This window comes from Seriola dumerili, unplaced genomic scaffold (genome assembly GCF_002260705.1).
Source record: "Seriola dumerili isolate Sdu_G_001 unplaced genomic scaffold, Sdu_1.0 BDQW01000017.1, whole genome shotgun sequence".
NCBI lineage: Eukaryota > Metazoa > Chordata > Actinopteri > Carangiformes > Carangidae > Seriola > Seriola dumerili.
This window is the reverse complement of record NW_019174272.1, coordinates 15,178,341-15,199,712: the sequence shown is the minus strand read 5'-3', so window position 1 is coordinate 15,199,712 and position 21,372 is coordinate 15,178,341. Positions and strand designations below refer to the sequence as shown.

General features: G+C 39.9%; 1 protein-coding gene across 2 annotated transcripts in view; it reads left to right on the top strand.

Moving 5' to 3' along the window:
- LOC111227009 (cyclin-dependent kinase 14) overlaps positions 1–21,372 on the top strand; it is a 246,640-nt gene that overhangs the window by 212,462 nt on the left and 12,806 nt on the right. For both annotated transcript variants that reach the window (XM_022752355.1, XM_022752364.1), the window contains 2 exons: positions 4,995–5,058; positions 11,943–11,991. In XM_022752355.1, coding sequence (XP_022608076.1) covers positions 4,995–5,058; positions 11,943–11,991 — 113 coding nt within the window. The remainder of the gene's footprint in view (positions 1–4,994; positions 5,059–11,942; positions 11,992–21,372) is intronic.

The window sequence follows — 21,372 nt, the reverse complement described above, 5'->3', positions numbered from 1 at the left end:
CTCTTCTCTCCCTCTCTTCCTCCCCTGTACCTTACACTGCCAACTTTGTTTTGAACTGTATAGAAATGTCTCCCCCTTGTCTACTGATACCAGTGTTGTTGCCATTCTCTATGAATAATTTTCCTTACAATACTTTTTCCCTGTGTTTTAGATATCTTAATTCTGATATTTATATTTCTTTTCTGTAGAGCTTGTTTTGCTAGTTTAAACTTTTTCGTTCCCTCTAATTATGAGCTGGTATCAGTAAGGATATGAATTTGGTGCCTTGGTTTGATTGCTTTGGAGTGAACTGATACTATTTTGAAAACTAAATCCTGTCGAGAATAAGACATACTTGACTCAACACTTTGAGTGCCAATATGGAATCGCTGCAAATCAGGACTTCATTTGGTTTGTTCTGTACAATCCATTCCAGTGCCATGAAAATGGCTGTGTACACAGTTAGGACAGGTAGAGGTTTGTTTGAATATTTCAGTTTTGTACTCTGGAATTGTGATTACAAAGCCTGTACTGTCTGTGATTGTGTGTGACTTTTGAGCCATCAGTAAAAACGTGCTAAAAATCTGAATATTTGTGCTCTGTCTAGCAATAGAATGTACTCATTAAATCTGCCGTTCTATTTCTTGCCTTAATTTACAGCAATTCCATACCTACCTCAGGAGTTTCCAGCATCCAAGCAGGGATTACTGGACAAATGACAGTTGGGCAAAATTCTAGCTGTGATATAGGTTTCTTGCTGTTGTTTCTCCTGTCCAGCCAGAACTTGTTTTAGGTGCTCTGTGTGTCCCAGCAGTTCTGCAACACTTTTTAGTTGGATTATTTTAATATTGATTTTAGTTATTCTCATGACCTTTGAGATTTATCCAGTAAATAACCAATAATTGCTTCCTGCGTAGGCACAATGGCATTTCTAGAGTTTCTACTTGGACGGCACACACGGGAGGTTCTTACTGCACCAATACAAACTCTTAGGGCTCTAGCTTGAACAACATCTTGTGCTTTAAGAGCTGTTTCTGATGCCGAACCATATGCTACACTGCCATAGTCTACCCTTGATCTTATTAAGGATATGCAATTGTGTTTCAGTGCATATCATCATATCTGCTCCCTAATCCAATCCTACAAGACATCTATATTTTTGCATCTATCAATAACATTTTCTTTCCCCATGTTAATCCGGTGTCAAAGTGGACCCCTAAAAAAACAAAATGTTTCCATTTCTGGTCTGCTTCGATACATGTCCAGATAAAAATTCCCCCTACCCCTCCTTCTCGTAAAGAGCATTACTTTAGTTTTTTCAACTGAGAATTTAAATCCCCATTTTTTTCCCCACATTTCAACTTTCTTTATCCCTTCCTGTAGTTTCTTTTACTACATGTTCCAAATTCCTTCGTTTTTTCTACAAGACCCCAACATACGCAAATAATGATCTTTCCATATCTGGTGACATGGACTCAAATACATAATTTATCATGATTGAGAATAATATAGGACTCCTGTGGAGTCCCATTTTCTACCTCTATTTTTGGGACATTTCAGCTCCAATGTTTACCTGAATAGTTCTCTTATTTTATTTTTTTTAATTATCCAATTAAACATCTTTCCCCTGATTCCCATTAAATGCATTTTAATAAATAGTCCTTTCTTCCATAGCATATCATATGCTTTTTCTACATCAAAGAACACTGCTGCCACTGTTTCCTTATTAATTTGTGCCTTCCTTGTCTTCTAAACATACTGAATCTATACCCCTCCCTTTTCTAAATCCGCTCTGACATCCTAGTATTAGCTGCTGATTCTCTGAATAATACATCAATCTTTCATTTTACCATACATTCCATAAGTTTACATATATGCAATGTCAGGGCAATTGGCCTATAATTTGGTGGGTTGCTTGCATCTATCCTGGTTTCCTTATAGATACAATAACTGCCTCCTTCCAGGTTGCTGGTACCTTCCTCCCACACTTTTTTATTACAATGTTAATACTTTACGCAATCCTTCGCTACTTAAATGTTTTAAGATAATATAACCTATTTCATCCTTTCCTGGAGCAGTCATTCCAGTTTTAGCAAGCACTCTTTTTAATTCTTCCATTGTAAATGGAGTATTCTTCAGTATTCTTCTTTTTCCTTAAAGCATCCATATTTTCAGATTTCGTTTCTTCTCTACCTCTTCTTCCCACCTTAGATAAATTGTTAAAACTGTGTATCTTAACAAAAATATTAGCCAAAAGCTCTGCTTTCTTATTATTATTTGCTGCTAATTCATTTTCAGTTGTTAGCACAGGATAACTCCACTCCCTTCCCCTCCCAACTTTCTAATCATCCCCCACACTTCTCCTACGGGAGTTGTGATCCCAATTGTGCCTCTATACATGTAATGTTCCAGCATGGCACTGCTTTCATGTTTGTTTTCCCCTTACTTTTAGGAATAGATTTTAGAGCAGCTGCCCTAATACTAATGACAGTTTTCTTACTCCCCCATAATTAGTTATGTGCTTTGAAATCCCCACACCATACAATGCTTGCTCTACGTTGCCCTTCTATTTCTTCGATATTGTTTCTATTCTCATACATGCATTATAAACATCCACCACCACCAATTCCTTCATTTCAACCCATACCTCCACTACCACATATTCCATTTCTTTTCTTATACCCAGTTTTCTGTATGAGATCCCTTGCTTCACAAATGTGACACATCCCCCTCCTCCTCCTTCTTTCCTATCTCACCTAATAGCTACATATCCATAAATTTCAAAGACCAAATGTGGCTTCAACCAAGATTCTTGTATGCACAGAATGTCTGGTTTCTCTCTCCTATTATATATACATTTTCTGAGTCCCTGTCCAATATAAAACTTCTTGCATTCCACTGAAATATTAAAATTTTTATTAATGTCAACCAATACATGATTCTTGGCTTGCCTGCAGACTTAAATTGTCTCTTACTTCCTCCCACTTCAATGCTACCATATCTAGATAATGCACTGCTGCTTTAACGAATATTTGAATCCTCTCAGTTTTTGACTTGACCTCGGATGTTGCATTTATAACCCCTAGAAACAGTTCGGTTAAAGTTAGATCTTTATCTGCTCAAAAATATGTTGTGGCTGCCTTCCTACTTATATCTTTCACAAAGAGAGAAAAGGAAGGACAGGTTGTGTCAATGTATATTGAGTTCTTTGTTTATCAAATAAACAACACAAAACATGTATTTTGATTAATCTCCATTTGTAAATCAAAGTTAAACTCTGTTAATTGTATTATCTTTCTTAAAGTACATTACCGACTAGTAGACAAGATCTTTTATAATGGAGAACAGTGGTAATAATAGTCCCTTCGACTCTTCATTTGAGCCCCCTTCACTGTGGTTGACTTCATGTTTTCTCTATATCCAAGTCTTGTCATTTGTTAAACACTAAACTAAATACACTCAGAAGTGGAATATTGTTGCTAAAGACAACAATATATAGATAACTAAACAGAAAAGCTTTGTGCTTTTTTTAAAACTGAAGATTAGTTGCTGAGCTTGCACATCAATGTCTCTTTGTCCTGACTGCTTTCATTGTTCCTGTTGAGGTTGACCTTGTGGTGCTGTACTGCTCTCTGGTGGCACTTTGTGTTATTACACAAGCTATGACTAACATTTGGGTCAGTTGACCAACATGCTGTAAATTAAACAGTCATCTGACCTTATTACATTCCTCTGGTTTCCAGTATTTGAGTATTCCAGTAATGAATTTAGTTAACTGATGCTCTTTTAACCACACAACCCATTGTCTTTTGTGTTTGTTTTTTTCATTTTTGTTTGAGTAACATACTCAAGTTAAGAGGTGGTGATATTTTGTCTTTTGTCACCTGTTAAGTACTACACAGTAACAGGGAGACAGAAATGGAGTAATCTAAAAGAGACCAGAAACAGAGTTCTGTAACCAGAGTTTGACGAATTGCCTGGATTCTCTGCTGTGAAAACATAAACTGTGATTCCCTCAGCTTTTACTGTCATTCTCTTTTTTCTTTGTCTCTCAGCTGTGCTAGCTAGAGTAATCTGAAACTGATTTATTCCAATGATCCTACAGCACACGTCCATCCAATGTTTACATGCACTATCTTCTCAAGCAGAGAGTATAAATCAAACATCCCTGCACAACTACTACACTGTAGGAGCATGCTGTAGATCAGGAATGACTGCACAATCTGGAAACTATTACACTGCTTAACTGTGATGGATCATTTCGAAAGCATGTCCGTTGCTCTGGGTTTTGTCATCATAAACCCAGGCTGTGTGCGTGAGAACTCAGCCAGTACTTCCATGAAAGATAGACTTTTCATCACTTTGCATGAGCAATGAAATGCATGAGAAAATAATGATGCCGAGTTTCTCTGTACTCGTACCAACACACAGTAAATTCTTATGCAACTATATTTATGATCTGTAACACTTAATCACACTTCTTAGTACTCAACAGAACATCAACATGATATTACTGCATTATTCTGTATCCTATATTTGACAAAATATATTGTAAGTGCTGTAGTTTTAAAGTATATATTTTTTAGGCTTTTTATGCCTTTATTGGATAGCACAGTAGAGAGAGACAGGAAATGGGGAGGCAGATAGAGGGGAAATGAAATGCAGTAAAGGGCCGTCTGATGCGGGATTCGAACCGGGACCGACTGCAGCGAGGACTGTAGCCTCTACATATAGGGCGCCTGCTCAACCCACTGCGCCACTCGACGCCCCAAGTGCTGTAGTTTTAAATAATAAAATAATTGAGATGGCTGTGAGCATGTGATTAATTGATGCTGTGAGTTTTGCTATGAATTATTTTGTCTCTTTCTTCAGTGCTAAATAGTCAGCAATATCATTTGTGAATCCCTCTAATGAGTTAGCTGCTCATGCTAACTACCCTACCTAACCAGAAAATCTTTTGTTTTCTTGCTTCACTTGTTCACTTTCTCTTCTCCATATTTCTGTGTCTTTTTCAGGTCCTTGGCACCCCATCTGAGGATAACTGGCCAGGTGTAAACTCCTTGCCTCACTTCAAACCAGGTGAGACCGTACATATTATAAAGCACTTTTATACACAGTGAACAGAGATGCTGTAAACTCTCACTAACTTGTTTAAAATTCACCAAACTAAATGATAATTAATAACTCAGCATAGAGTATGATAAGATGTTATCATGAAGCCGACTGTCACTCATTATTCTGTAGATAGATAGATAGATAGATAGATAGATAGATAGATAGATAGATAGATAGATAGATAGAGGTGTCCAGCAGCTCATTAGTAATAATAATAATAGTAGTGTGTGTATGTGTGCTAAAGTGTTAGCATGAAATCATTCCCAACAGTGCATCTGGTTAAGTGTTAGCATGGAGCCATCTTTTACTCAACATAGGCCGCATTTCCACCGCAGGAACTTTCCCCAAGAACCAGGAATCTTTTGAGGAACTATGCACGTTTTGACTGCAGGAACTTTAGGAAGGAAATTTAATTCTGAGGTATTTGATCGATCCCCAAAAAGGTACCTGGTCAGGGGGTAGTACTTTCCAAAGGTTCAGGAACTTTGGGGGATGTGGTCTGCAGTGCTGAACATTTCTGTCTGGTTGAGTACTCACTGCATTTTATTTCACCTGCGATGTTTAAAAGTCCACAGCGAGCGAGTGAGCAAGCATCGAGCGAGCAAACACATTTTCCACGAAACAGGTCTGGGAGAAGGTGAAAAAACAGAAACAGGACTTCAAAAAAATAAAGGACCACAACAAACAGAGTGGCTATTGTTTCCACCTGTCACGTATAATACAAGATTGTCCCATATTTGAAAATAAAATGCTGCCTCCTGTATTGAATAAATACGAGATGCAATTTGGCCCATATTTTCGTTCATGTAATGTCCTCAAAGTGCTGTGAATAATGTAATATCAAGTAATAATTTTGGCTAATCTTCCTGGGACTTTAGGCTGCGGTGGAAACACAGACAGCAATGGGCCACAGGAACCTTTTTGCTCTTGAAGGAAAGTACCTGGAATTAAAAGTTCCAGGTCAAAACGCAGCTATAGAGTGTGATAAGATCTTAGCATGGAGTCTATTGTTACTCATTATCCTTTATGCTTAAGTGATGGCATGGAGCCATTTCTTACTTAATATAACATGGTAAAGTGTTAGCATGGAGCCTACTGCCACTCATTATTCTGCAGTTATGCTAAAGCATTAACATGAGACAATTTTTACTCAAAGTAGCATATGGTAAAGTGTTAGCATGGATCCACTAGAGCTGATGATCTCTACAGGTACACACTTCTTTAGTAACCTGATCATCAAAATGAACCAATGGGACAGTCTACCTAAATGTCACTGTACTCCGTTGCAGCAGCAACAGCAGCTTCAGGAGTGGGGGTGGCAGCTCTGCTAGGGTAGCCGTGCCCTCTGGGAGCTCATTAGGGCTTTTTAGAGGGAACACGAATGGAGAGTGCAGATTAGTGTTGGTGCTGATGGAGGGAAGAAGAGCTGGAGTGGAGGACAGGGGACAGACAGGGATGGCCATAAAGAGGGTTAGAATAATGGTGCGGGGCAGCGAGGCATCACAAAGATGTGACCCAGCCTCCTATCTCCAGTGGCCAATTAGGGACCAACTGGTGTGACCCTCATGGTCTCACACACACACACAGAAACACATACAAATGTAATCTCTCATCCTGTGGCCATGGTGACAGTTGGCCCTTGTTAGCCTCTCACATACTGTGTTGAACAGCTGTGCACTTTTCTGAACCAGAGACACAGACACAGACACACACACAGACACAGACACACACACACACACACGCACACATGCACAAACACACATATGCCTAGATTAGCCTAGTTTTTGCCTCCAAGCGTTGTATCTGTTTATATGACGTGTGCAGATTAGTGATGGGTCGGTCGCGAACGAGAGCCGGATTAGAGCCGGCTCTTTGAAGTGAACGATGGGAGCCGGCTCGCGATCGAGAGAGCCGGCTTCCGATCGAGATTTTTTAAATTGTCTTTTAAAGCCGCATTGGTCAACATGTGTGGCTGTGTCAGCGTCTGTGTGACTACACTGAGCAGGAGGGGGGAGGGGAGGGGTTACAGACACTCGCATTTTGTGTTTTGTTTTTCACTGTACATGGTTGCACATTTTAATTTATATTTTGTTGAGTGATGTTTAGTTGATTTTGTGTTTTTTCACAAATTAAAATGGGTCTTTTTTATTTAAAATTTATTTATGCATATGTTAAGTTATGTTACGTTTATTAATAAAGCCATATACATACTATACATATGTTATATTTTATGTTTTCATTAGTTATTCATTTTGCACATAATTTGGTAATAAATTAATTTAAGTAACAAAAAATCTGAGGAGCCACTTGGGAGCCGAAAGAGCCGGCTCTTTTTAGTGAGCCGAGCCAAAAGAGCCGGCTCTCCACAAAGAGCCGGAATTCCCATCACTAGTGCAGATCTGATGTTATTGCGGCTGCATTACTAACAAACACAGGAAGGAGGAGAAATAATTATTATATTGTAGGAAAAATCTTCACACGAAATGGAATTATAATCTGCTGGCTGTGCTTAAAACTGCATGAGTAGAAATAAAGTTCAGAGTGTTCATTTCATATGATTCTAAAAAAAAGATCTATAATTATTATTCAAAGGCTGAACGATAAGTAGGCATATAGAATATTAATCTGAGAAATTTACTGGTTTGATATTAATCTGTATGTATTTTAATCATTGTAGACCTTGAGTAACATGATGGGATAATACAAAAGTCTGTCACTAATCTGAGAGTTCTTTGCAATATTCTAAGATCATTATATTTATTTTCTCAAAAAAACATTAACAGTAGCTTTGTCACTGGTTAGCTTGACATACACAATAAAATCCTACAGTGAGCAGCAGATGGCAGTAATACGACAGTCTAGAAACCTCCCTGCAGGGTTTCCACAGCAGCACTGAGCTCCTCTGAGCTGTTATCTGCTCACTCTTCCAACTAAATCACTCCTCTGGTTATGATTCATCACATTTTACTGTTACTTCTACACGCAAAATGCTTTCCAATCATTGTGATACATCACTTAAGTTTGGGTCTCTGACATGACAGTGGCTCTGGCTCAACCTCAGAGTGGAGGCGCCACTTATTTTTTCACATTTTTGTGGTTATGAAAAGGTTCCACAGATTCCCCCTCACTTCTACTCATATCTCGCTTCAACTCTGCTGTCTTACTTATTGATGTGTTAGCTTGGGCTTTTACACTGCACTCAGAGCTAGACCATTTTGATCTATGAATTTCTTCTTCATCATCACACTCATCACTGTTATTAGTGATGACTAAGGTTAAGTTTCATGGTTTTGTTTTGTAACTGGACAGAAAGCAGAGGAGTCAGGCAGGCAAAGCTAATATACAGTATTTAACAAATAAAAGGGGGAATGTGGAAACAACTATCATCCATCATATAGTTAGTTCACCCTTTATATTTGTTTTCAAGAGACAATCATGATCACAAGAATAAATGTTTTAACATAATCCAAATTATTGATAGATTATAATTTCACTATTAATGCTTTTTAAACCCAGTTTGAGTATCCTGTACAGCTCAAGTAATTTGACAGGATGCACTTTCTCTTATAAAGACATATAGATAAAGCACACATTATTGGTTATGGAGGGCGATCACATCTTTTCAGATGAAGTACAATGGGGAGTCATTATTTAATCTAGAATTAAGCACAGTGCTAAACTGTGTGGAAAGTGAAGGTGGAGAGAGAGGCATGGATATCATGATACCTAATTACAGACATGATTGTAGATTGTGTAATGGTCTGCAGATAAGATTTGTTCTTCTGCTTGTCCAATTATGACATTCTGTTCACCAGTCAGGTTTTCCACAAGTAACTCAGTCCAAAGTTTTTGCAACAATTTTGACCATTGGGTTTTTGGTCACCTCTTTTACCAAGGTCCCTCTCCTCTGATTGCTCATTTTAGTCCTGATTGTCCCAAACATCACATAGTATAATACAATAAAATATATCTTGTTTGATTGCATATCCAAATGTACATGCAGGAGAAATGCCTATCATCTTATAATCACCTGGGCACCTGTGGTCAGTTCAGGCCAGCCCTGCTGCTTAACTGGATGACTGGACCCACTGTTGGGTAGCTGGCAGGCTGAAAGTTGACACTGACAGACAGTGGTTGGCTAGTAAGGATTAGGCTGGTAGTGTAGGTGACAGTGCAGGCTGACTGTGTGTCCACATGGCAATTTTGGCTCAGATTAAGACAACAGTGCAGCATCATAAAACTAACTAGAAAATGCATTTCCTGCTGAAAATGCATGTGAATGCTGAGAGCTGAATGACATTGCTGAAGCAATGCTGACAAAGCTGAAGCAACTGCTGAAGCAACTGCTGAAGCAATGCTGAAGTAGCTGAAGCAATGACTGAGGAAGATGTACCTTTATCGATCCCCCGTAGAGGAAATTCAAATTGACACAGCAGCACAGAAGAATAGCAGCAAAAGAGGAACAATATAATACAGAATAAAATAAGAAGAGAAACAGAATCTAGAATAAATAAGATAAATTAGAAAATACTATAGACAATAATGTGCAATGTGAGTAGGCATTTCTATACATGCGCAAAATAATATATAAAGAGTATAGTGGTTGTTGCAGTTTGTGTGGATTTTATTGTTATATACAGATTTGAGTCCTTAGAGTGTTGGTGCTGCGGTGTTGTGCAGTCTGATGGCTGATGGGACAAAGGAGCCTCATGGCACATGGCTTGATGGCTGAACGTGCTCCTTAGCTGCCTCAGGTCAGCACAGAGGGAATGAGAGGGGTTGTCCAGGATGGTTTTCAGCTTTCCTCTCATCCTCTTCTCTATCACTGCCTCCACACTATCCAGTTCCACCTCCACCACAGAGCTGGTGTTCTTCACCAGCTTGTTCAGTTTCTTAAATGGTATGACATGGTTGAAAAGGCCTGAATTGTTAATGGAAAGTGTAACAAGGTGTAGCATGGAAATGTACAAGAATGTACAAAACAGAAAGAACATGTAAGTTGAAAGTTAAATGGCCAAGATTGGCAGAAGAAAACCTAAAAAAAAAGAAATGTACAAGCAATACTTGAAGGAGATTTCTGAGACAATGCTAAAATGGTTGAAAAAGCAGTTTATATTAACTGAAATACAGTGCTTTGAAAAATTAGATGCCAAAATGTTAAACTGGAGGAGCTGAAGTCCATTAGCTGCAAAAGCTGGCAACTGAAACATTGAAAGCCAAAGTATTTACTGCCAAGGGTGGAAGTAGGAATTAAATGCCTTGAAACTGTAAAAGAAATCATTCAACAGAAGGATGAACTGCATCCTAAAGAGTAAAACTTTAATTTAACATATCAATAAGCTGATTAATCACTTAATAGCTGTGAACAGTTTAAAGTTTGAATGAAGTCTGTAGCTGAAAGTATGCTTAAGTAGTTGAAGTTCAAAGAGGCTGAAGTTTTAAAGGATTTGAATGCTGTCTCCAATGTAAAAAATTGCAGAAAAAGCTTAATATTTAAAAAACTATAAAGAGTATCGAAAAGTTGATTATAAGCATTAACCTCCTGTAGAAGCTTAATGTTTTGATAGTAGTTAGCGACCGCAGGAAAGTAAAAGGAGGATCTCAAGTATAACACCAGTGGAGCAGGTTAAATTCAAGATGTCTGCTGCTGTATTCACTGTTGTACTGTCCAATCTGAACTGTTATCTTGTGTGTGTGTGTGTGTGTATTTGTGTCTGTGTGTGTGTATTTGTGTCTGTGTGTATGTGTGTATGTGTGTGGAAGACAGAGCTGACACAGAGCTGAGTGAGAATTTGGCTCGGCAAGCCCGTTAAACAACTGCTATTTATGAAAAAACAGGACCTCCTATTAGAACAATTGTTAGACCGTGAGCATTACAAGACCTCTGTGCACAGAACATGTGGCTTTGGTGTTTCTATAGCCAAAAATGTGGGAACAGGAGCATGTTACAAAAAAGGGTCAGTTCTGTTTTTCTCTGGAATCAGCTCCTGAATTTGTATTGTAGTCTATGGGAGAGCTGAAGGGTACTCCCATCACTTTGAGGCTCACTGTTCTCTGTGCTAGGTATACGCTTTCTATGAAACAGGACAAATGTGTCTACAACCTGGGAAATTATGTGTGAAGACTGAAATATGTGGCCATGAGGATGTGTTACACAGAATTTTTTCAGACAAGTTTTAGCACTTCTCCCACGGTAACATTGATGTCACCCACTCTAGCCACTGAACATTCCGTACATTACACACCCATTATAACTCAAAAATTATCAGAAAAACGGATAAAACTTAAAATGTAATAATTTAAAAACAGTACAAGATATCAAAATGTTGAATACAAGTTTAATAGCTGAAAGTCTTGTGAACAGTTTAAAGTTTGAATGACGTCTATATCTGAAAGCATGCTGAAGAAGTTAAAGTTCAAAGAGGCTTAAATTTTCAAGGATTTGAACAGTCTCTCCATTCATTTGAATGACACAAAAATTGCTGAAAAAGCTTAATATTTTTAATAATAGTAGAAAAAAGTTGAATACAAGCACCCATCCTGAAAATGCTGAACGTTTTGATAGTTGAAATGTTTCTGTAGCACAAAGTATGTAGGAGTAGTTAGGTGCCGAAATAAGGGCGGAAAACATAAGAATTAAAAGATAGATTTGAATAACAATAATGCTTTAGCATTTAATTGCCTGATTTTTAATGTAATTTCTGAATAAGTTGCTGCTGCGTGTAGGAGTTCTGTGTGAAGGTGTTTTAGAGCAGTGCAGCAGATGTGTAACTTTGTGATGAGATAAATGTACATTAAGCAGATGGCAAGTTGTGGTTCACACACTTTGCTGTTTGTTGTCATTACAGATCGGTTTACAGTGTACAGCGCCAAGAAGCTCAGACAAGCGTGGAACAAGTAAGTTCTGATTATTCATATAAAGGTTTTTCGTGTGTGTGTCTGTCATTCTGCACATATCAATATATTGTTGTATATTATCATAGGGTGCTGTAGCTAAAGGACACACTTGTCATCTTTCCTGTATTCAAAGTCAAATTACCATTGGCAGTGAACACACCCTTAGCGTTGTTTACAAACTCATTACATCTCATATGCTCTTCCTCTAACTTACACTGGTAATGCAGTCTGCACATTAATGCAGTGCATCTACACATGTCTGACTCTGGTGTGAGACATGAGATGCATATGGCAGGGAAAGGGTACAATGGCACAACCAGGGCTTCTCCCAGATGTTTGCCCCGGGCATACAGCTGGAGGGGAGACCACTAGAGGGACAGGGGGAGTTTGCCTCTTTTCCACAGGGAATTTTAAAGCAGCACGGGGCAAGCAATTTGTATAAACTCCAACTGTCTAACCAGGCAGGAGTGTCGCTGTTACAACTAAGATCCATCTCTACTAACTGGGTTCATCCTACAACCTAAAATATTTACATAGGTGTCCTCAATCCCAGAGAATCTGCTGTGCCTGTACACTACTTCATCAAATGACTGACCATAATGCATAATGCAATTTTTTAATAGTGGCACATTTAGTTAAGAGTTTTGATGTTTTCCTTTGAATCTAATCAGTTGATCTGTGTATCTGAACAAAAGCTTATTTATCCTCCGTATTCATTCTAATTAAATTAGCCTAGCCCAACCATAATGAAACTGGTGCTAGTTGATCCATAAGAAGATATATTTGTGGTTTTAAGAACCAAAAATCTATACAGTTGAATATACAATTCTCTTTGGAGCTCTTGCAACTACAGGTTGCTCCTTAAACCAAATCCTGCAAATGTTGAATGGTAGGTCCAGGTGATGGTGGGGTCGAGCTGACGGCTCATTTTATGGCTCAGTGTGTGAATACAGGCTATGTGCATTTCTCTGTGGACCGAGCACTTTGATACTTTCACAGTAATAATATAGAACCTACACCTGCTTTATAATCAAAGATGTTTTTCTACAATATGGGACCTTTAAAGATCAATGAATCCATTTGCTGAAAAATAAAAAGCAGAGCAAAGTGAATTGTAGTGGATTTTACTTCCGCCCTCTCCCAGCCTGCAACTCCTGGTGTCCTGGCCTCCAGTCCAGGAGGAAATAAAAATGTGAAGAAAGAAAGTGAGGTGGAATGTTAATGACCGTCACTTCCTCACTGCTGCCTTTTATCACAGGCCAGAGAACAATGAATGTGATATGAACATAATCTCACTTTGTCTCTGCCCTGAGAGTTGGCTTACCCTCTCTTGCTTTCTTGTTTCTGCTCTCAGTCACTTTTCTCTGCACTGTTTTAGTTACTCCAGCTATAAAAATGTCAGTGACTGATGTGCAATAAATCAGTCTGGGTCTATGCTTTTTTGACGTGCTTGATGTTACAGATGTTAATTTAATGTAAAATACACAAACTTACATGTTAGCTTACTGCTGTATTGCCATCTAACAAAATTGTGCAAAGACTGTGCAAAATTGTGCAAAGACTGTAAACTGTACAATGGTAACTCAAGCCCCTTTTCCACTCATCAAAAAACCCGCTAAGACCAACTAACATCGGGCTTTTGCCGAAAATGGAAAAGGGAACCACTGGCATTCACTCCCCGGTCAAATGACTCTGCAGTAGACACAGCTATTTATTGGCATTGATATAAACACAACTTCCATATGAACACAGAAATTTTCGCCTCTTTTTCTGCTGTAATGTCTTCAGAGCACAGACACCTGTCACCTGTCCAGCACGGAGCTGCTAAACCATAAACACCGCAGCTACTGTGCTCAGGGATGAAAGAGTGAGTGCAGATTCAAAATAAGTTTGTTTTAAAAACACACAATCACAAATCACACCGTCGCACATGGAGGCTCAGACAATTTTACAGGTGCATCAACCTCGGGAGGAGATGAGATAAATCTGTTTCACCAGTTTAGACAGAAGCTAACAGCTCACTTTCTGTCCACTGCGTCTCTGTGTGTGCTCTGCTCCTTGCAGTTCTGTGTGTCCTCAGTCTGAATAGGAAGGCAAACTCGTCTGGCAGTGGAAAAGGGGTCAATGGACTTTTATGAGCTTAGCAAAACTGGCACTCTTCTACAGAAAGTGACTAAGGTTTGTCCAAGAAAACCCTAGATTTGTTGCTAGGTGCTTTTTTGAAAGTTTGATTGAAACTGAATATTTTTCAGTTTCACACTGTTGTTTGGACACCATACATTTACATGAACACCTTCATCACACTAACCCAGTTACACACATTCACACACACACATTGGAAGGTGCACAGACACAGTCTGAGGAATAGATTGTGGGCAAACACTGAATATTGTATTTCTTTTTCAAATTGTTTTGAAAATATAAGCTATAAATAAAAAATCTTGGCATACTTCCTCTCATCCACCTCTGTATACATATTCTGACAGCTATGATAGCTGCTCAGGCCTGTTTGCCCAAGTTCCCCTCAAAACACTCTCATCATCAGATGAGTCAGATATGGTGACTGCTCCTCACAGGACAAACAGCACTGAGGCTTTCTTCCAGAAGAAGTCTCAGTTGCTGTTTTGATCAAACAAAGCCAAACAACGTCGGTCACCCTGCTGTGGTGAGGGGATGACACAGGTAGGTTGTTTCCTCTGCCTCATCTCGAAGGAACGCCCTCTGCTGTGGATGCGTCATCACCTGCAGCCGTTTGACAGAGTCAGGAGATATGATCGATCTCACTGCAGATGGGCTCTTATTCATTCAGGCTAGTTGACCGCATTAGCAGCAAGAAATGTGCACCCACTGTACATCAGCAGCTTTCAAAGGCTAACGTACTCATAGCCAGGTGATCTCGCAACATAATAGTAAACATAATAATATTAACATAATAGTGTAACTGTAATATCTTTCAAATGTGGATACAAGCACTGAAATTGGAAAGTTTAACCCTCTAGGAACATTGATTTGAAGAATCCAATTAGCAACTTGAAATTTCTAAATCACTACCATTTTTTAAAATGGACGCCATTTCTGGCATATGAAACACATTTTTTTACAGTAGAATCTGTTCCATGGGGTAGATAACTCTTAAATTTCTTCAGAGCTACCTGTCTACCTTAGAATTTGAAAAGTGACCCTCCAAGTGATGCAGGCACCCTTCATCTCTCCCATAGACTGCAATACAAATTCAGGAGAGGACCTCAGGAGAAAACCAGAACCGACCCTTTTTTGCAACTTGCTCCTATTTTCCCATTTTTGGCTCTAGAAACACAAAAACCACAAAGTGGTGTTCAGGAGAGTCTTGTGGCGCAGACCACGTGATAAGTTTGCTGATATTATGTACTGTTTTGTATTAAATGGCAGGAGTTTGAGAGGTTAGCTGACCCCTTTCTTTCATGGATTTGTTTGAGCTCTCTGTCTTCAACAGCTAGACTCTCTCTCTTACACACACACACACACACACACACACACACACACACACACCTGAGAAACACACATGTACACACACACACAAGCGCACACACACACACAAACGGACACATAGAAAGGTAGACAGGGAGACGGGCAGGCAGGCAGGTAGACACAGTTTCTTAGAGGAAACATTTTGCTGTTAATTTCATCTTAAAATCCAACTGACTCCATCTTACATATATTCTAATTGATGGACTTCTTTTGGAGCTCATTCTGATTGGTGGATACCTTTAACAAATGTTTTCCAGGTGCTACCTTTTTCAGAGATAAAGAAAGGTAGGCAGCCAGACAGATGAACAGCATTGTCACCATGGCAACCTCTGAATGCAGGAAGGGGATACACAGCTAGGTCAAATTATCTGATTTGAAAGATAGATAGATAGATAGATAGATAGATAGATAGATAGATAGATATTTTATTTATCCCTGGGGGAAATTCATGTGTCCATTAGCTCATTGTTGATGATAATAATAATAATAATAATAATAACAGTTGATACTAAATAAACAATGATAATTAGATTAGTCCACATCCTTTGGCTGAGGTGTTGTATAGCCTGATGGCAGTGGGAACAAAGGATCTCTTGAACATCTTGCAGTGAGATGATACGTTTGCTGCACCTATAGCTGCTTATCTGTCCTGCCAGAATGTTGTGCATGTTGCATGCATCTCTCCACAACAGTCCTGAGTGAGTCCACACTCCTGCTAAGCACAGACCCAGCCTTTTTTGCCAGCTTGTCCAGTCTCTGTGTTAGTGTCTGACATGCTGCTGCCCCAGCAGACTGCAGCATAAAAAAGTACACTAGCTACCATTGACTGATAAAACGTGCAGCATTTCACTGCAGATGTCAAAGGACCTCAGCCTCCTGAGGAAAAAGAGCTGGCTCTGCCCATTCCGGTAGATGGCATCTGTGTTCAGGGACCAGTCCAGTTTACTGTCCAGGTGCACACCTAAGTGTATATAAGTGTGCACCACCTCAATGCCCTTCCCTCGAATGTTGACGGGCTGAAGGGTGTGCCTAGGACTCTGAAAGTCCATGACCATCTCCTTGGTCTTGGAGGTGTTCAGAAGGAGGCAGTTCTTGTTGCTCTATTCACTGAAGGCCATCGTCAGATCCCTGTACTCCTCTTCCTGTCCATTTCTGATACGCGCCACAATAGCTGTGTCATTCGAGTATTTCTGGATGTGGCAGGACTCAGAGTTGTTAAAGTCCACCGTATAAAGGGTGAACAGGAACGGAGCCAGAATAGTCCCCTGTGGTGCCCCAGTGCTGCTCATCACTGTCCCTGAGACACAGTTACCCAGCCTGACGTACTGAGGTCGTCTTGTCAGGTTATCCACAATCCAGGACGTGAAATAGTGATCACCCCCAACCCTTCCAGCTTGTCTTTAAGAATGGGGGTTTGGATGATGTTAAATGCACTTGAGAAGTCAAAGAACATAATCCTCATTTAACTACCTGGCTCATCCAAGTAAGAATGGGCCCGGTGGAGCATGTAAAGAACGGTGTAATCCACTCTAATATGTTCTTTGTAGGTGAACTGTAGGGGGTCTAGTGCATGTTCAACCTGTGGCCTCAGAAGGTGGGTGTCATGTGAGGGCCGCCTGTCTGTAGTCATTTATCTCAGCGAGTTGTCTTACTTTAGGTACCAGAGCAAGACATGATGTTTTCTACAGGACCGGGACCCTCCCTGTTTGAAGGCTTAAATTGAAGATCCTCTGGAGAGGCTCAGCCAGCTGGGCTGCACAGTCCATTGACAGCCTTGGACACACACCATCCAGACCTGTTGTCTTTCCAGGATGTAGTCTCTTGAGCTCCACCCTCACCTCTTCTGCTTTAAAGGACAGGAGACTTGACCCCAGTGTGGAGGGAGTTTCATCTGCTGTTTCAGGCTGTGGAGGAGATGCCATAGGAGAAGCTGTGGCTGAAGCAGTGGGAGAGAGAAGGCCTCCTTTTTCTGGTTGAGGAGGGTCTTGATGTTGCTGGTGATCCAGGGTTTGTTGTTTGGAAAGCAGTGTACAGTTCTTGCTGGTATTACAGTGTCCATACAGAAGTTAATGTAGTCCGTGGTACATTCAACCATTCTATCAAGGTCAGGGTCCTTGCTTTTATCATTTTCCTGTGACTCCAGGGGTGGACTGGCCATCTGGCATACCGGGCATTGTCCCGGTGGGCTGGTCCGGTCCGCTATGTTTTTTAGTTTTGTTTTTTTTCTCTAAATTCCCTCCAATTGGGCCAGCCGATTGGCTACAGAGGGCTAGCAGTGTGTTGCCAGCATCAACACATATTATTGGTCTATTGTTTGTCATTGTCAATCAATCATGGGCTGACAGGCTCAGAGAACCCTGACAGTGCTGTCAATCACAACACAAACCAGGGTGGGGCGGGACCTCATGGCATGGGCGGGAGTCACGGGACGGGCTGCTGTTGAGCTGAAAATGGATAAGCGGAAGAAACGCCCGGGCGCTGAAAAACTGCGACTTAAAAAGCTGAAGTCTCTGGAGGTGGAGGCTGCTAAATATTCTAAATTGACGGACCTGTTTGGTGCCGGGGTCACCACCCCAGCAGGTGCTGCTGCGCCGGGAGACGAGCGAGTGGAGGCATACATGGTAAGTAACGTTAGCCTGGGGCTGGCTAGGCTACATTTTTGAGACATGTCCAAAACAAAGTAGAAAACGTTTTTACATTGAATGTGATGTGACCTAATTAACTGCATAGTCCTACTTGTGACAACATATTAGCCCAGAGTTGAAGGGCTGTGAATGTTGGTAGTTGTGGTTGATTTTGTTTAGATATGCCGAATTGTGATATTATGGGTTATTATTGTTCAGATGATTTAGCTAAGCTAGCTAAGAGCTGCTAACTTCAGCAGTCTCTTGTTGCCATAGCAACAGTAAACATTCACATGGACCAATGAGCTGTAAGTAGAGATGCAGAATCAAGATGTATTGTAAATACAGATGAGATACTTTGAATTTTAGCACAAATTACAAGTAAACCTATAGGAAATAATTAGTTTAATTTGCAATATTTGCCATTGAATTTATTGTAATCTTTCAATTAATTTATTGTTTACTGAGGTGATAACTATTTCATAATTTGTGTGTAACTTTCATTTCTGTGTAAATGTGTTACTTTTACTGTAGTTTTCAAATGGCTGTGTATAGTGCTGTCTTGAGCATTTTCAGGTATTGTCACAAAGATCTGACTTTTTTGCATTGGAAAACACTAGTAAGTGTCATAATGAAAACGTGGCAAAGCCACTAATGTTGTTACGCTCGCGAACGTGTCGTTCAATATGAACTAATCTTTTATCTTGTACATTATTCTGTGGTTTCACAGACTAAAAACTGAAAGGGTAGCATAAGGGCTCTTCCCGTTAGTCTCGTCCCACCCCTAGTCATGACATAACTTCTGTTGTGATTTGACACTATAATGAATAAAGATTGATTGATTTATTGCTATAGCTGTCAATTTTGGTCTTCGAGTTCATAGTTAAGTGCTTTATTTGATGACTCTCCTTTGTAGTATGCATCAGAGAAGATGCCGCGAGATTAGTGGACTTCTATGCATAGTGTAGTGGGCTGGTCTGGACAGAAAATGCCAGGGCTGAATTTTTGTCCCAGTCCACCCCTGTGTGACTCCAACAGTACATTCCAATCTGTGCACTCAAAACAGTCTTTTAGACACTCACTGGCCTCTGGGGTCCAGTTCCTGAATGAGTGAGTGGTTGCAGCCTGCCTCAGTACACAGGGCTTGTAAGAAGGCTGAAGAAAAACCAGATTATGATCTGATTTGCCAAGTGGTTGTAGAGCTGAAGCAGTGTAGGCCTCCTGGAAATTTGCATACAACAGATCCAGTGTCTTATTTTCCCTTGTGGGATAGTCAACATACTGAGTGAAGCCAGTAAGGTGAGAGGTAAGAGTGACATGGTTAAAAACCCCCGATATTGCAATGAATGCATCAGGGTGCTGGGTCTGTACTCTGTCTCGTGAATGACGTCACAGCGACTGCAGACTCTGCTCGTGGTTGAATGTAAAAAACAATGGCGACGATGTGTGAGAACTGCCTTGGTACATAGTACGGTCTAAGACCAACTGCCAATAGTTCAATATCCCGACAGCAGATCTTCTCTTTCGCTGTGATATGACCAGGGTTGCACCATCTATTGTTCACAAGCAGAGCCAGTCCTCCACCTTTATTCTTCCACTTGCTCCGGCGTCTCTGTCCGCTTGTACTGCAGTGAAGCCGGGTAAATCCACACAACGGTCGGGAGTGTTGTCATTTAACCAAGTCTCCGTGAAACACATGATACTACACTCACAATATGCTCGCTGGTTCTTCACAAGTTCCTCCAGTTCATCACCCTTGTTAGCCAGAGAGTTGACATTTCCCATGAGGATCAATGGTAGAAAAGGCTTATATTGCCATCTCCTAGCCTTTAGCTCAGCCCCGGCTCTGTGTCCATGGTATGGCTTCTTTAGCTCAGCCGGTATGGGATGTTTAACTCCATATCTGGTAAACTTTAAAGCCAGGAATTCTTCCTTTGTGTACATTATTTTGTTCCATCGTCAGACGAAAGAATGACATAGAATAAAAAAACATCAATCGACAAAAAATATACTAATATATACAAATAAATTGGAAAAAAATATGAGCTATGTTGACTTGCTGCCACTTGTTGCCAGCGCATCATTTGAATAATTAGAGACTCCTTTGATATCTGTGGTGTTTTTCCACCACTTTACTGACATTGCTATCAAAATCCCACTATAGAATGCTCCAACACTAAATACAGACAATGATTTATACACCTCTAAACTGTTTTGAGTAGAAATATGTTTCAGTCCAATTGTAATCAGGAAGCATTCGGCAGTTAATTTCAGTTTGTCATTCTAACTGACACAAACCCACACACACACACACACACACACACACACACACACACACAAACACACACACACACAGATACAGACACACAGACACATGTGCTATGTGCTACATAAGCCGTTCAACTATGAAAATTTGCAGCTTCTTCAGCAGATGTATCCTTCTTTCAACTTTTTGATAATATTCATCATTTTTGAAATAATAAACTTTTTCTGCAATATTTTAAGATGTTAGTGAATGGAGACGATGTTCAAATTCTTCAAAACTTCAATGTCTTTGAAATTCAACAACTTGAGAATACTTTCAGCTACAAACTTTATCCAGACTTTAAACTGTTAACAACACTTCCAGCTATTAAGTGATTATTCAGCTTATTGATAACTTAGATTAAAGTTTCTACTGTTGAGAATGCAGGTCATCTTTCTGTTACTAATACAAATGATAACTTCACATTTCTAAGGCATTTTAAGGCATTTATACTTACACCTTTGGCAGTAAATAATTTGGCTTTCAACTGTCTCAACAACATGTTTCAGTTCTCAGCTTTTGCAGCTACTAGACTTCAGCTCCTCCAGTTTAACATTTCAAGGTAATATGAGCTGCTTTTTCAACCTTTTTAGCATTTCGTCAGTAATCTCCTTCAGATGTGACAGTAAAAGCTTTGATTGTGCATTTCTTCTTTCTTAGGTTTTTTTTTCAGCCAATTTAGGCCATTTAGCTTTGAACTAACATGTTTTTCTGTTTTTCAAATTTTGTGTGTATTGCACGGAATGTTTGGTGCTGGTGTGGTTGACATCGCTACAGTGGGAGAAGCTCCAAATTCTTTCTGAAAAAAATCTGTGTAACTCGACCACATATTTTGGTCTTCACATATCATTTCTTCCTCATTAGTAGACAAATTTGCTCTGTTTCATACAAAGTGTCTACCATAGCACAGAGACTAACAGAATTTGAAATGTGATGCGAGCACCC